The sequence below is a fragment of the Narcine bancroftii genome, chromosome 8, assembly GCF_036971445.1.
Source record: "Narcine bancroftii isolate sNarBan1 chromosome 8, sNarBan1.hap1, whole genome shotgun sequence".
Classification (NCBI taxonomy): domain Eukaryota; kingdom Metazoa; phylum Chordata; class Chondrichthyes; order Torpediniformes; family Narcinidae; genus Narcine; species Narcine bancroftii.
This window is the reverse complement of record NC_091476.1, coordinates 47,464,857-47,481,399: the sequence shown is the minus strand read 5'-3', so window position 1 is coordinate 47,481,399 and position 16,543 is coordinate 47,464,857. Positions and strand designations below refer to the sequence as shown.

The following is a 16,543-nucleotide window of genomic DNA, read 5'->3' as shown; positions in this document are numbered from 1 at the left end:
TCAGCCCACCAGCAAAGACACCTGTTTTACATCTCTGAGTACACCACAGATGTAAGGTACTTCTCCGGCAAGGACAAAATGGTGGCCAACACACTGTCCAGGCAAAGTATCCATGTGCTATCGAGGGGAGTGCACTTTGTGGCACTGGCAGAGGTGCAGCAGAGCGATGAGGGGATGCCCCAATACAGGACTGCCATATCGGGGCTGCAATTCCAGAACATCCCAGTCGGCACAAGTAACACCACCCTCCTGTACAATGTGGCCATTGGTCAGGTCAGACCTATCATCCCGGTGGCTTGGAGATGACAGGTTTTCAACATCCATGGATTGGCTCACCCATCCACCAGAACCACAATCCAACTGATGGCCAGCAAATACGTGTGGCGTAGATTACGTAAACAGGTCAGTGGGTGGGTGAAGGTGTGCACGCAGTGCCAAACAACCAAGACCCCAGCTAAGCAATTCGAGCCCACAGAATGAAGGTTCGACCACATCCACATGGACAGTATCAGGGTTTCCGCTATCTGTTCACGATGGTCAACTGCTTTACCAGGTGACCATAAGCAGTCCAGCTGGCAAAAATGCCCACAACCACATCCATCAGGGCCCTCATCTCGTCCTGGGTTGCATGGTTCAGGATACCATCCAACATCACATCTGACAGAGGGGCCCAGTTCACCTCCAGCCAGTGGGGTGCCAAGCTGCATCACACCACAGCTTACCACCCACAGTCCAATGGGTTGGTGAGGAGTTTCCACAGGCAACTTAAAACCATGCTCATGATCAGACTCCAAGGACCCAACTGGGTAGATGAGCTACCACGGGTGCTGTTGGGCATCTACACGGAACCCCAGGAGGACCTCAATAACTCTTCATGGCCAAACTCATCTACAGAGCTTCACTGGTGATCCCAGAAGAATTTGTACCATCCCCAGGCAGACAGCAGGACAACTCTGCAGCATTCCTCAGCAGGCTAAGGGAAAGAGTCAGCAACCTGGCCCTGATTCCACCTTCCAGGCACGGACACGTGAGGACCAACAAACCCAAAGACCTGCAGGACTGTGAGTATGTTTTCATTCGCAGGGATCCACACTGTCCACTGCTTCAAAAGCCATACGAGGGTCCATTCTGGGTCATCCACAACACTGGGGCCACATTCGAGCTGGAGGTCAGAGGCAAGTTGGAGGTCTTCACCAGAGACAGGCTGAAGTAGGCACACCTGGTCAAGACACCAGCACCACGCCGAAGAGGCAGGCCACCAAAGGCTGCAGAGACTTTGCCTCTGGGAACCAAGGACAATAATAAGAACAATACCACCAGTTCTTGGGTGAGTCATGTGGCAGCCCACCAGGCACCAAGTGCAACCAAATACCAGCAGCCTGCGCAGCGGCACTGGCCCCAACAAGCGAACTGGCAGGTGAATGGCAAGGGCAGCTTAAAGCCAGTAACCCCAAAATGGTGCTGGCCTTGCTGCGCAGCCAACACACAGGGACAGCGCACGGGGAAGAAGAGCATTGTTATGCAGCAAAGTACCCACATTTGGGAAACCCGCTTTTGTTATGCATGTTATGATGTCAGCCAAAGGGGGGGGTCACAGTGGGAAAAGTGGAAGTATAAAAGACAGGCCTGAGCCCTAATAAAACTTAAGAGCTCAACCTGACTACACTACGTGTGTGTGTCTTCTTTCGAGTAGTGCACGGCTACAACCTCTACCTATTCCTGGAACCTTCTTGTAATGATAGGGTGCTAGTGATCCTGCTGACCACTAGAGGGAGTCAGAGACTAGTTTGTTGGAGATCAATTGGATTCAAGATGGATGCCTTCACACAGTCATGTTATTTAGCTAATATAGTTGTTTTCAAAGTACATCAGTATCTTTATTACAATAAAAGAAACATCACATGGTGCCAGGAATGGAAAAAACACCAGGAGTGGAAGAAACACCAGGAGTGGAAGAAACACCAGGAGTGTACAGAATGTGTATCAGTCATTATCAGCAGAGGTATGGGGAGTGTAAAGACTCCTGACACTTTAAATTGGTCTGGAAATGTCAACCACAAGTGAAGGATGTTTAAACAATGATTCGTGCTATTGTACTTAATAGCAAACCTGAAGCACAAGATTGCACTGCCATTCACAGTGGCAGGACCTCAAGAATTAGAGGTTTCCAACACATTTGTTTTTGCCAAGTTCATCAAGGTTATCAAGATTGTTTGATAAACACTGTTCACCAAAGAAAAATGAAATGTTCAAGAGTTGTATGTTTCATTAACGCACACAGCTGCAGGGAGAGAGCTTTAATACTTTTTTTAAAAAAACAAACGAAATTAAAAGCAAGAATATACAATTTTGGATTGCTGCAAGATTCAGTGATCTGTGATCAATTTGTGTTTGGGATTATTGATAAGTGAGAGAGAGATTGCTGTGGGAGACAGAACTTACTTTAGGTGGAGCTGCAATTCTGTACTACACCAGTGAATTAGTTCTGTAGTATGTGGAAAAAGTTTGATGAGAGTGAAAACAAAGGGATAGCCAAAGCAACGGTGTGGGTCCACACACAGAAACAAAATAAAATGAGATCCAGGAAGCAACAAGAAAATGGAGAGACATTCATGTGTTACATGCACCAAAACAATGCCCAGTCTGAAATAAGTGCAAAGGCCAGAATCACTATGCAAAGGGAAACAAAACAGAAGTGAAAGCATGCATAGTGTACACACTATAGAAGAAATTGTCCTCAGTGATACACTTTTTGTTGGCATGGAGGCACAGGAAGATTATGAACCAACAGACACCGATCAGCAAAGCATGAAAAAAGTTGAGCAGGACAAGTGGACTATATCATTGCTGGATACAAGCACAAAGGTCAATTTGATCTGTGAGCATGACATCATGGAAATGAAGATCCAAGAAAATCCTGTCAAAGCCTACAATGGACAGAGCATTGAGCTCCATCTCAGGATTGCAGTAGTCCCAGATTGGACTACTTACCCAGGTTAAAAGCAGGTAAAAATTTAAGCCCAGTCAAGAGGCTATACACACCAGGGAAACGTACTGTGTTAGCTGATGCATTATCCAGGGCAATGATGCAGAATGAAGCACACAATGAGAGTCCCAGGATGTGAATCTCCATGTGAATCTGAATCTCTTCCCATATCTGTCATGAAATCCAAGCAGATCACAGCTAAAATAGAAAAGGACACAGTTCTACAGAAGGTCATCAAGAATCTGAATGAAGGATGGCCTAGAGGTGAATGTCAGCTATACTACAACATCAGAGCTGAGTTGAGTGTTGTCAATGGGCTTCAACTCAGACAGAGCAGAATTATCATTCCTCAATCACTGTGACAAGAGATGTTGAAAAGGGTGCATGAGGGGCACCTGGGAATGGAAAAATGCAAGAGGAGGGCCAGAACTGCTGTTTATTAGCCAGAGATGAGCACCAACATCGACAGGATGGTTTCCAGCTGTGAGACCTGTTTGAAACATCACGCAAAGCAGACAAAGGAACCCATGATAATGACTGACTTACCAGCAGAACCATGGAAGAAACTTGAGACTGATCTGTTCCACATGGATGAGAATAATTACCTGCTGGTCATTGACTTTCTATCGAACTCTCCAGAAATTGTGCTGCTTTCTAATATGTCTGCTGCTTGTGATCAAATATATGAAATCAATCTTTGTAAGACATGGAATTCCTCAAATTGTCTACAGTGACAATGGACCATGTTACAGCTGTAGAGAATTCCAGAACTTTCCAAAAGAGTATGATTTTCAAGTCCTCTGCATCCACAGTCAAATGGAAAAGCAGGAAAAGGAGTTCACAGAGTTAAACAGTTGCTCAAGAAAGCACTAGACAGTGGTTCAGATCATATTAAGCTTTATTAGTTATAGAGATTCGCCACTTGAGGATAATATGAAACCCGCTGAGCTTCACTTGGGACCTAGACTATACATCATACTCTGCAGACCCAAACAAGAACAGAGATGTCAAAAATGTCAAATGGAAACCAAAGTGTCTGCAATGGAGACAAAAAGCAAACTATGAGAAGTCAGTGAGAAGCTGAGGGCCACTGGCACAACATGACACAGGGAGACTCAAAGTTGCCAACACTTAGGACCAAAAGGCCACTGTTCTGGAGGATGCAAATCCAAGAACCTGTCAGAACAGAGGAAGATCAAATACTGAGGAGGAATCGAAAGAGCCTGCTGAAAACACAAGAGGCACTGAAGGAATAGACAAGTGCAGAAGATCCAGCCTACATAGCAACAGAGGAAGCACCACCAGTGCTTAGATAGTAGTGGAATAGCAGAGCCGACACAAGCACCTGTGTTAAGAAGATCCACAGGCGTTATCAAGGCAGCTGACAGAACTGCACACTTAAATAGTTTGTGCTGCTGAAGCTATGTTTAGGTTTGTGTTAAACTTTGAAATGAATACAGTATTAGTGTGTCATTAAAACATCTCAAGGAAAGGAGATGTAATGATACAGAACTAGTGATCCTCCTGGCCACTAGAGGGAGTCAGAGTCTAGATTGTTGGAGCTCAGATAGAATCAAGATGGATGCCTCCACACATTCATGAGTTCTATAGTTAATAAAGTATAGTGGTTTTAAAAGAGCACGTTTTTTTATTACAGTGAAAGAAACATCACATTTTCCCCACCCATTTGCTTATCAACAACCTTCCGCTCTCAGCCTGAAAGAGATTCTAAGATACTGCTTCCACTGCCCCAAGAGCTCCAAAGAATCATCACTTTTCTGTCCGAAACAAATGGCACAATCTTAAATATTGTTAAACAGTGGCTCTTCATTCTTGACGTTCCCACAAGAGAAGCCATTGTCTCCACACCCACCTCTGGATCTTTTATATTACACTTGGTGAGTACTTAGTTAGGGGCTGTTATTGGTTTTATTTTCTGAATTAAAAATTGTAATTGTTAATGAAAATGTTATTATATCAGGTACTTTTATTACTGGGGGTATATACATCTACGCTTACAAACATAAACACAAGTGTAGCGTGGGTCTTTACCTAGTTTTGATTTAATCTTTTGAGCCTTAGAAAGTAACCTGAACATTGCAATCAAATTTAATAAGAAATGTCTCGCCAACTTTGATATTGTTACTAAGCAAAACCTTTTCAAGGAAGGTAACCATTCGATAAATTAAAAGTCCCTCAAGCGAGAAACTTATGGATACTCCAAAATGGACTACTCTTTATATTCTTCCCCCAGATATTCAGTTGCATTGGAATCAAATGAAATGGGAGACTGGGTGCAATGCACAGCAGGTGGCCGTCTCTTTTGAGTTACCACCCAAGATGAATTTTTACCTCTTCGAGCTCTGAATAGGGTCATGCATTTGGCAGGAGTCAATGTGCAGAGGTAAACACTTCCTTGTGTGGAAAGTAGCTACTGGCAAATGAGTCATTCCTCATACATCTGCAGTATGTATCTCAAGGGAGTAGTGAATGGTGTGTGTGGTGGAGGGAGCAAATGAATTAGCTTTGAAGTCATTAACATAGCACTCTTATTGGTCCATGACGTTTTACATTGCACAATGTACACACTTACAGCTGGGGTACATTTTCAATTGTGGAACTGCTTAAGTTACCAGGCTGTGCCTCAACCCTACCCCCAGGCATTCTTTCACATGAACCTGGCTCTTTACCACCTCCATGTGCAGCTCTCAAATGAAAACATCCCCTACAAGTCACAACACTGGTCTTTCTTGTACCCCAAACCTATCAAGACTAAATGAAAATTGATTTTAACTATTTAGAACTTGAAACCTCAACTATACCTGGCAGAGGAATTACCTTGTCAAGGAATTGAATGAAAGAGGGGCAGGGTTAGCACCATGCCCATACAGGGCCAGAGACCTGGGTTTGAATCCACCGATGTCTGGAAGGACTTTGTATGCTCTGCCTGTGATCCATATGGGTTTTCACCTTGTGCTTTGGTTTCCTCCCACATACAGGGTGAGGTGGTTAATTGAGGACATGGTGTATTTTTGGTGGCACAGGTTCATGGGCCAGAAGGGCCTGTTACAATGCTGTCTAGGTAGTCCCTTACTTATGACTGTAATTGGGACTGAGGGATCAGTCGTATCTTGGAATGGATGCAAGTAGGAATTTTGCCCATGCACGTGGAGTATTGAAGGCTTCAAGCAAACTTTTTAATCAAACCTTTTTTTTTTAAATCCAATTTTTGTAATACTTGACGAACTATAGCAGGGGATGCAAGAGCCAAAATGTGTGTTCTTACATTGTAGTCGGTGACCTGGGGTCCAGGGCTGGATGCAACCATCATGATTCCTGTGCACATGCATGAGCCTTCAGTTGGTGCATGCACGCTGGGTTCCCATATTGGAGTTTGGTTGGCGCATGTGTGAGAGTTAAGTGCCCTGACATTAGCGCGAACCCCCGTGCATGCACCAATCGAACCCCAAATACATGAGGCACCATGCATGCACCAACTGAACTCCAAATATACGAACCCCATGCATGCACCAACCGAACTCCAAATACACAAACCCTCCATGCATGCACCAACCAAACTTCAATACATGAATCCACAGTGCATGCACCAACCGAACCCCAAATACGTGAACCACTGTGCATGCACCAATTTAACCCCAAATACGTGAACTACCATGCATTCTCCAACTGAATCCCAAATACCCAAAACCCCATGCATGTACCAACTGAACCTCAAATACATAAATCCCCGTGCATACACCAACTGAACCCCAAATATGCGAACCACCGTGCATGCACCAACTGAACCCCAAATACGCAAACCACTGTGAATGCACCAACCAAACTCCAATATATGAACCTACTGCACATGCGCCAACCAAACTCCAATGCTCGAACCCACTGCGCATGCACCAACCGAACTCCAAGTATGCAAATACCCCTACGCATGCACCAACCAAACTCCAATACACGAACCCACTGCGCATGCACCAACCAAAATCTAAATACATGAACCTACCACACATGCACCAACTGAACTCCAAATACGCGAAACCCCCCCCCCCCACACATGCACCAACCAAACTCCAATGCACAAACCCAGTACACGTGCCAACCAAAGACTTGCACATGCGCACAGGAATTAAGATGGCTGCGTCCATCTATGGACCCCAACTAAAAAGGTAAGAACACACATTTTGGTTCTTACATGCCCTGTATACCTGTTATGATTTGTCAAATACAACATAAACCACATAAATTTTATATTTTTTCATATATATATTTTTTAAAAATTCAGTTCTAAATGCAGATGGACAGAAGTCAAGTAGGTCATAAGGCAGAGAGTACCCATACAACTAAATTAAATTAAAATCATACATTAACCCTTTTGCTGCTGTGTCAAGTGCAACCCCACTGTGGTATGTAGAGTGAGACTCCAGTTTGTCATTTGAAATGACACAGAAAAGATCAGTTTACAGCAGTGTGTAAAATGAGGGCAAGTTGCTTCCTCTGTTCAAAAAAATTATGACTGAAAGACAAGAAATGTAGATGCTGAAAATTAGAGTGAACAAAGTGAGGCTGCAGGGGTTAAATGGGTTAGGCAACGTCTGGGTGGAGAAATAGATCATGATTTTGGTCTGGACCCTTTATTGTGTCTAACAGGGAGGGGAGATATAAAGGGAGAATGAGAGGAGTGGCTAGGTAGGTGAAAAGATACTGCAGAGAAGAGGAAGAGAGAATTATGGGAGGAGCCAATGGAGAGAGCAAAGTGGGGACAAGAGCAGGGAGGAGAGATGGAAACAGCAGAACCAAGCAGGCCTACCTACTGCTGAAAAATTCAGTATTCATGTCTGTACAGAAGGAATATGTCGTTTCTTAAATATGGCAATGGATGAGACCAAGGTCAGACATTTCCACATGTCTATGGGGAGGTGAATACTGGGAGAGAGGGGCTCCAACTCGGACCCTCAGACAGACTTCATGAAGCCATCAATGGATCTGCTGTGGGCCTCACCAGTATAGAAGAGGCCACATCGAGAGCCTTGGTGAGGTGTCTGCAGAATTTCGCCTTTCCTGAAAGGACAGTTTATGGCCCTGGATAGAGCTAAGTGAGAAAAATGTTGGGACAAGTTTTGAACCCTAACAGGGTGGAAGGATGATTGGAGGAATTATTGAGTCCATTCAGGAAAATTATTTCCATCAGCAGATGCCTTGATAAATACAAGTGTTGATTTTAATGCAACCCTTGAAATGTCTCACTGGAGAATCTTCTGTAAAGTGGGGATTTTCAAATGGAATATTAGAAACTATGAAAGAACCATAATCCATAATTCTTATTTAAAAAAAAAGATGATTTTACAGGGAAACTCAAGGGAAAGGAACTAATTGGAAAACTCGTTCAGAGGGAGGGCTCAGGTGTGATTATCCAGCGGGAACCCTGAGGCTGGTCACATCTTCATGCTGGTCAAGTCGGCAGCTTTAAATAACAATTGTGCATTTACCTGAGGTAATGCTCAACATTTCCACTTCTCTAAATTACAGCAGCAATTTAAGTGGGAGCTGTTATTAGGGAGCTCATTGGCTTTCAAGGGTGTTTTCTCTGATTTCAGATATAAGTGTATTAAAAAGGAAGGGGATTACTACAACCCATAGCGGGTGGGGGAAAGGGTGAACTTCCAGAGGTAGCACAGGATGGGAAGTGTGTGGAAGCTCATTTTAAATATCGACTCAATGTCAGTGTCTGGAACGATACAGACTCCAAGTATTTCACTATGAGGAAACATTTTGTGCTGTTATATACAGTATTTCAAAGCTGATCCCTTGAAGCGAAGGTGTTCCAAAGTTAATGAGCCTAGATTAATTGTCACCTTATGTTTCAAACTGAACAGATGCAATATCTGCCTTCAGTCACCTTATGATTGGGGAACCCAGGCTAACAAAATGATTGGAAGGAAAACACTAATGAAAAGTGTCCCTTAATCATCTAGGCATTCAAATATAAATCAGAGTACAGCGGTAAAAGGGTTTTATACCCAAAGAAGATAACAGCTGCATAAAGGGAAATCAATACATTTCCATAAGACTAAAATTAGGCCATTGGTCCACCCAACCATTCCATCCTGTCTGATTTACTATCCTTTTCAACCTAGTTCTTCTGCTTTCTCCCCTTAACCCTTCCTCATCAAGAACCTATCTCCCTCTGTCTTAAATATTCCCAATGATTTAACCTCTGCAGCTGTCCATGGCCACCAATTCCATAGGTTCACCATCTTCTGGGTAAAGAAATTGCTCCTCATCTCTGTTCAAATGGTACATTTTTGTATTCTGAGGCTGTGACCTCTGGTCCTAGACTCACCATCCTCTCGATGCCCACTCTGTCCAGTTCTTTCATTATTTCATTGGTTTCAATGAGATTGCACCTCATTCTTCTAAACTCATTCTTCAAGTAATATAGGATTGATGCAGGAGAGTGACACTAAGGCACAAGACCAATCATTATTTAATTAAAGAGAAAAGCAGGCATGAGAGCTCAACAGGCTTACTCCTGTTTTCATTTCTTCGACTATACTCAACTGCAATTCTTCATTCATGTTAAAGGTTGGATCTTAGGAACAAGTAACTGCATCAAAAGTTGAAGGCGATGCTGACTTGGGTGACATAGTTCACAATAAGAAACCCTGGAGCAGAATACAGAGAAATAATGTGTAGACTGCATTGTTAAATGGCAAATTTCTGGCAGGCAGAGTGCGAACAGGATAGCAATAAACTTGGCAAGCCCCAATTGAGAAAACAGAGAGAAACTAGAAGGGCTCAATGGGTCAGGCAGCATCCATGGAGGGAAATGAGTGATCAATGTTTTGGGTCGGGACCCTTTATCGAGATTTTCATCCAGTTTCGATTAAGGTCCTGACCCAAAATGTTGAATGCCCATTTCCCTCCTTAGATGCTGTCTGACCCACTGAGTCCATCCAGCTTTTCTTTGGTTCACTCAAGATTCCTGCATTTGCAGTTTGGTGTTAGATAAAATTCAACCCCATCATTCAACACAGGCTAGATCCCTAACTTTCAATAACTATGCTTCAATTTATTGTTAAATACTTGACTGATTATCCTCTCTGGATAAGTAAAACTGGACAACAATGTTTTTTTTTCCAAAAAGTTTGCTTCCTGAAAAAATTGAGGATTATGCTAAACCAATTCAAGCTGAACACGATTTGCTGTTTCACATAGGAAGTTGGAGAAACATTAAATTAACTTTTATTGAATTAATCATGTTTAATTGCATAATGATGCTGATGCATTGCGGGAGGTTGACTGTACATTTCACAACAAACGTGAGGAGCCCAGGGTTTGTCTTGGTAACCAATTTTACATCTGAAGTAGAGCTCATAGGCTTTCGTAATAAGTGCAGACATGCTGCATCTTTGGCCCTTAAAAGTATACTTGCCACAAATGTAACAGCTGTTGCAAAATTGACGAGACATTTCTATTGTATTGAATCTTCTGGAAGACAGTAAACACTATTGTTAAGCATACTCACTCTCCTATTGCCTGAATTACATGTGCATCAACGTGCATTCAATCTATATCTATGTAATGCATGTGAGCAGTTTTTATAGCCTGTCTGCATCTATCCTGACTAAGCATGCCCAGACCTAAGACAACATTTACCTAGCACCTGCGCTGAGTAGTTTGACCAAAACAGCTTGTTTTTTGAGCAATATACTAGAAGACAAAATCTGACAGGAAATCACAAGAATAGGTTAGATCTAAAAAAACAGTATCTGAAAGGAAAATTTTAAACTTTTTTTTCTGTAATCAGCAACCCAAAAGTTTTCAGGAAGCAAGATCTTCTTAGTTTATTGTAATCATTCACAATGAAATTGAAAAAACACATTAATTTTTAAGACAGTCTCATAAGGTCATGAAAGACCTTTGTACAATTTGTTCATTTGGTACTCAACCAGTCGGTTCTCCACGTCACAACTCATTAGTAAAATAAAAGATTAAATCTGGAGCAAAACAAATTAAATTCAATTTGCAATGCAGAAAAGTGCTGGAGAAACTCAGTAGGTCACACAGCGTCAATAGGAAGCAAAGAGATATACGCAAAGTTTTGTACCTGAGCCTTTCGTCAAGGTATGAGCAAAAAGCAGACAGGCTCCTGAATTCAATCTGTCACTCATCAGTCTTCAGGGCAATATATTTAAACTAGAAAGTCTGCAGATGCTGGGGTCAAATGCAATACAAAAATGTGCTGGTTGTCAAAAGTTCAGCTCAGACTTTTTACACAAATTGGAAGATGGGATTGCATGTTTTCGGATCACAAATTTGTTTCCTTCAATGCACATTTTCCTGTTGCCAATGCCAACAGTGAATGTAGCTCAATCACACAATGCCTCCAACTCACCAGTGTGGATGACATGGACTTGGACTCCTCACTCTCAGAGCCCTGTTCATACACAGCACAGTTCTCAGTTGCTAGAAGCCAATAATCAGTCCCAAAGGCCACCAAAAAGAGAAGCAGTCCAAGAGCTCCAATAACCCCAGCGACAAAGGCCACAATTCTAACTTTCATGGTCTAGTTAAAGTTTGCAAGGTGTGTGTGTGTGTGTGTGTGTGTGTGTGTGTGTGTGTGTGTGTCTGTCTGTGTGAGAGAGAGAGAGAGAGAGAGTGAGAGAGGGGAATAGAGAGGCACACACACACACAGACAGAGAGAAAAATCACATGGCTATTTTAAGTTGGAGATCAACCTTGTTTTGTAACTGGTGCAAGTTTTACATTGCTATGCCTCAAACGTATTAAAATAGATGACCTTGACAGCTGAACAGATGAGAATGAAAAATAATTCAACTGCTGTTGCTAAAAAAGGGTAAGAGCTTAGAGCTGAAGTGCTTCTTCATTCAGTTTCCTTTCCAAAAATAGCAGAGAAACTCAAGGCCCCAGCGGTGATGAAAATTGGTCTAACTCCGAAAAAGTGGAATATTGTTTTTATACTAGTGGCTCAGGCCAGTGATCTGGAGCCCACGTGTGATGGTTGTAGGGAAACAAGTGGTTGCAGTACTACAAATGCCACAGATCCTATAAAACCATAGAACATTATAGCCCTTCTCATCTCTGAAGGGCACAGATGAGCCAAACCATTTTTTTTTTGCCTAGTCCCACTGACCTGCACCCAGTCCACAGCCCTCTATACCTCTCCCATCCATATACCGGTCTAAATTCTTCTGAAATGTTAAAATTAAGTCCGTATTCACAGCCTCAGCTGGCAACTTGTTCCACACTCCCACTGTCCTCTGTGTGAAGTTCTCTCTCATGTTCCCTCTAAACTTTTCCCTTTTCACGCTTAACCCATGTCCTCTGGATGGAATCTCACCTACCCTCAGTGGAAAAAAGTCTATCTATATTTACTCTGTCTATCCCCCTCATAATTTTAAATGCCTCTATCAAATCTCCCCTCATTTCTCCAGGGTATAAAGTCTGAACCTGTTTATCCTTTCCTCATAACTAAGTTCTTGAAGTCTGGGCAATATCCCAGTAAATAGTCTCTGCACTCTTTCAATCTTATTCATATCTTTCCTTTAGTTAAGTAACCAAAACTGCACACAATACTCCAAATTTGGCATCACCAATCTCTTATACTTTACCATAGCATCCCAACTCCTGTACTCAAAAATTTGATTTATGAAGGTCAATATGCCAAAATCTCTCTTTACAACCCTATCCATCCGTGATGCCACTTTAAGTGGCATCTGTATTCCCAGATTCCTCAAATGCAACACCTCACACTTGTCTGCATTAAATGCAATCTCCCATTTTTCAGCCTATTTTTCCGACTGGTCCTGATCCCTCTACAGACTTCTTCACTGTCCACAAAATCCCCAATCTTAGTGTCATCTGCCAACTTGCAGATCCAATTTACCACATTATCATCCAGATCAATGATGTAGATGACAAATCCCAGCAACCGATCCCTGAGGCACACCACTAGTCACAGACTTCTAGTCTGAGAAACAATCATCCTCCACTACCCTCTGGCTTCTCCCGTCCAGCCATTATCGAACCCAGTTCACTACTGCACCATGAATACCTAGTGCCTGAACCTTCCTGACTAACCTCCTATGTGGGACCTTGTCAAAGGCCTTACTAAAGTCCATGTAGACAACATCCACAGCCTTTCCTTCATCAACTTCCTGGTAACCTCGAAAAACTCTACAAGATTGGTTAAACATGACCTACCACACACAAAGCCATTTTCTGGCTATCTGTTCCTCCCTCAGGGTATAATACTTGTGACTTACATGGAAAGGAACTGGGAAGGCAACTTCAGCCCAGATTAAAAAGTGAAGTGATTATAAATAAGTATCTAACAGTCTGATTTCAAAATTCCTCTCCCTAAGATTTTAGTGCATCCTTCAACTGGATTATTTCAAATGATGAATACTGCTGTTAAAATAGCATGGAAATAAATTCATAATTAGCATGTTATTTGCATTGATCCTTCCTAGGATATAGACTGCAAATTAGGATGTGCTTCTTGTACAAGTTATGCAAGTCAACAATTCAACAGGGCAATGATGTCTTCATGTGGTATTTAAGCCGGCATGTTGGGAAGGGCATTGGTGAGGAGATTAATCTGTTAGGGGTATGCAGGCTGATGTTTGGGAAGGACATTGAGCGAACTCATGGGTTCTTGTGATATGCAGGCTGACATATCGAGAAGGACTTTAGTCAATGAGGCTGATGTTCCTTTATGGTACGCAGGCTAGCATATTAGTGAGGTCATTGGATGATATAAAAGTCTTGGACCTCGAGTGGAAACGTGTGAGGAATGAATAAGACAAATTAAAATACCAATAACTGCTTACCCTACCACACTGTCCCACATGCATACCCACTCACAGACAGAAACCTCAGCAGACACTCCAGATCCATGTATCTTGGAGTGCAGCTCAGTGTTAAGTACTATATGGTTACTACACACTAACAAGACAGGGGGTGGCTCAAGGTTGCCAAACAATACTACGGTTCTGCTCTAAGTGTAGTGCACACCTTATCAATGACTCATCCAGCAATGTCCATAGTTAAACAACCTGGCGGAGAGCAGCATTTGTAGATGGGGCCAAGGACCAGAAAGAGAGAGAGAAAGAGAGAACTGTCGCACATGTTGTTCTGAGCTGAGTGTCTGGCCCTGATGACACTACATCATTCAAATGAGCCAACGATAAAGTGTACACTAATGGGTGGCCGGAGTCCAACCTTGATTGGCAGGTGATGTGACTTCCGACTAAGTTCCGGACAGGGAGGTCACATGATCTTCTACAATCCACAACATTCCAGACAGGGAGGTCACGCGGTCCACCGCAGTCCACTTTCACCCAGGAAAAAAGTGCTGGCTGTTCACCCTACAATGTCTCTCTTAATCTTCTATATCTCAATTAAATCGCCTCTTGCCTTTGTCACTCCAAAGAGAAAAGCCACAGTTCTGTCAGCCTTGCTTCATATGACATGTTGTACAATCCATGCAACATCTTGGTCAATCTCCTCTGCACCCTCTCTAAAGCATGGATATCCTTCCTGTAATGAAGTGGCCAGAATGGGATACAGTACTGTTAAAGACAGCAAGAGAGGAAGTTGCAGAGCACCCTACGATCATGTTTCAATCCTCTCTGCTGGCGGAATGGTGCCAGTGGACTGGATGACTGCTAACATTGCACTGATGTTCAAAAAGTTAGGGAGGGATAAATGAAATACCATAATTATGGTTTGATTAGACTTCAGGGATGATTCAATTATTGCAATCAATTCTGAAGGACCAAAACTTCCATTTACCAAGACATTGATTGAGGACATTCAAGGTAGTAAATTTCGGGGAAGGTTTTGATGGATTAATCTATTAGCATTTTTTATATCGGATGAGGAGGACACGTCCAGTTAATATTTCCTGTGTGGATTTCCACAAAGACTTTGTGCAAGGTCACATGTGGCAAAGTGGCTAAAAATATATCTTATGGGATACAAGCAAGACCGGTAAACTGGATCTTCCAATGCACTCAGTGGGAGCCAGCAAGTTGATGGTTGTGAGAAGATCTGTGGTCCAACAATGCTCAATTCTTGGTCCCTTGTTGCTTGAGCATATGTTAGTAATTTGTCCAAATACAGGGGGCATGTTGGAAAAAATGTGCAGCTTATACCAACCAATGTTAGCCATAAAAAGGAAGATACAAATGATCTGGTCATTTGGACAGCAAATAGAAATCCATGCAGAGAAGTGTGAGGTAATGGATCTAGAAAGGTTCAAAAGGTGTGATACATGATAACTAGAAGGATATCAAGTGCTATGGATGGACCAAGTGAATTCTCACAACCATGAACTTGCAGAACAGTTAATATGGTTACAAAAATAATAAGCTAAAATTGAGAAGTTGATGGGATTGAATGGGTCAGGGTACAAATGGTCAGGCAACATATGCTGGGAATCTTTATCAAGACCATTTGAGATGAGAACGTCAGCCTCTATAAAACATTAATTGTCCATTTCTCTCCAGGAATGCTGCCTGCCCCACTGAGTCCCTCCAGCTACTTGTTGCTTGATCAAGGTTCAACATCTGCAATTCTTGTGTTTCTCAGAATGCTTTTGCTGCTTTAGCCAAGGCTTAGAATCTGACAGTTTGTGCTGGAACTGTTAACAACACCAGTTAGACCACAGCGTGAGTTCTGCATGCATTTCTGGACATCATATTACAGGAAGGATGTGATTGCACCAGAGAGAAGATTTACGAGGGTCCAATATAATTTTCTCCATCAATTATATTATGCTCCACAAAAACTAAGTGGACTTAACTCTAATTATTCCAGTAAGTGTTTTTGATGCACAAAAGAAATAGGGACTTATTTTTAACATGTGGTATGGCCTTGTGAAAAAGTGGAAATATTTTGGAATGATTTGAGTGTTTTATTAGGACAAATTATGAAGATAAAGTTACAAAATGATCCAAGAATATTTTTACTCATGGAAAAACTGAAAATGTAGTATCATTAAGTAGATGGCATAGTGAAATCCAAAATTGTATACCTTTAGAGAAATAACATAGTTTAAGGAATAGAGTTGAATTTTTTTATAATATTTGGAAACCATATATGGATTTTATGAATACATTTCCATCCACCTCAACCACCCCTATCAATTAGGAAATAATAGATCCATCAGGGAGGTATGTAATGATAAAATGTCAGATATATTCAGAATTTTGGAACTTACTCAATGTATACGCACCTAATGAAGAAGATCAAAAATTTATGCAAGATATCTTTTTGAACATCGCAGGTACGCAAGGGAATATACTAATAGGAGAGGATTTAAACCTTAATTTGGACTCAAACATGGATAAAACTGGAAAAAAGACTAACAGAAAGAACAAAGTAACCAAATTTTTAATTAAAAGATGCAGGAAATGCAACTTTTGGATATATGGAGGAAACAACACTCATAGGAAAAGGAATATTCATATTATTCGGGTAGACGTAAAACATACTCAAGGATAGACCTATTCCTGT

At 42.0% G+C, this 16,543-nt stretch overlaps 1 protein-coding gene and 1 long non-coding RNA gene across 11 annotated transcripts in view; one reads left to right on the top strand and one right to left on the bottom strand.

Moving 5' to 3' along the window:
• Positions 1–11,705, bottom strand: part of LOC138740660 (transmembrane protein 182-like) — a 101,156-nt gene extending 89,451 nt beyond the window's left edge. For all 10 annotated transcript variants that reach the window (XM_069893628.1, XM_069893634.1, XM_069893633.1 and 7 more), the window contains exon 1: positions 11,397–11,705. In XM_069893628.1, the coding sequence (XP_069749729.1) occupies positions 11,397–11,564 (168 nt within the window). In that variant the 5' untranslated portion in view covers positions 11,565–11,705. The remainder of the gene's footprint in view (positions 1–11,396) is intronic.
• The window catches only part of LOC138740661 (uncharacterized), a 174,583-nt gene that overhangs the window by 116,087 nt on the left and 41,953 nt on the right, over positions 1–16,543 (top strand). The window lies entirely within an intron of this gene.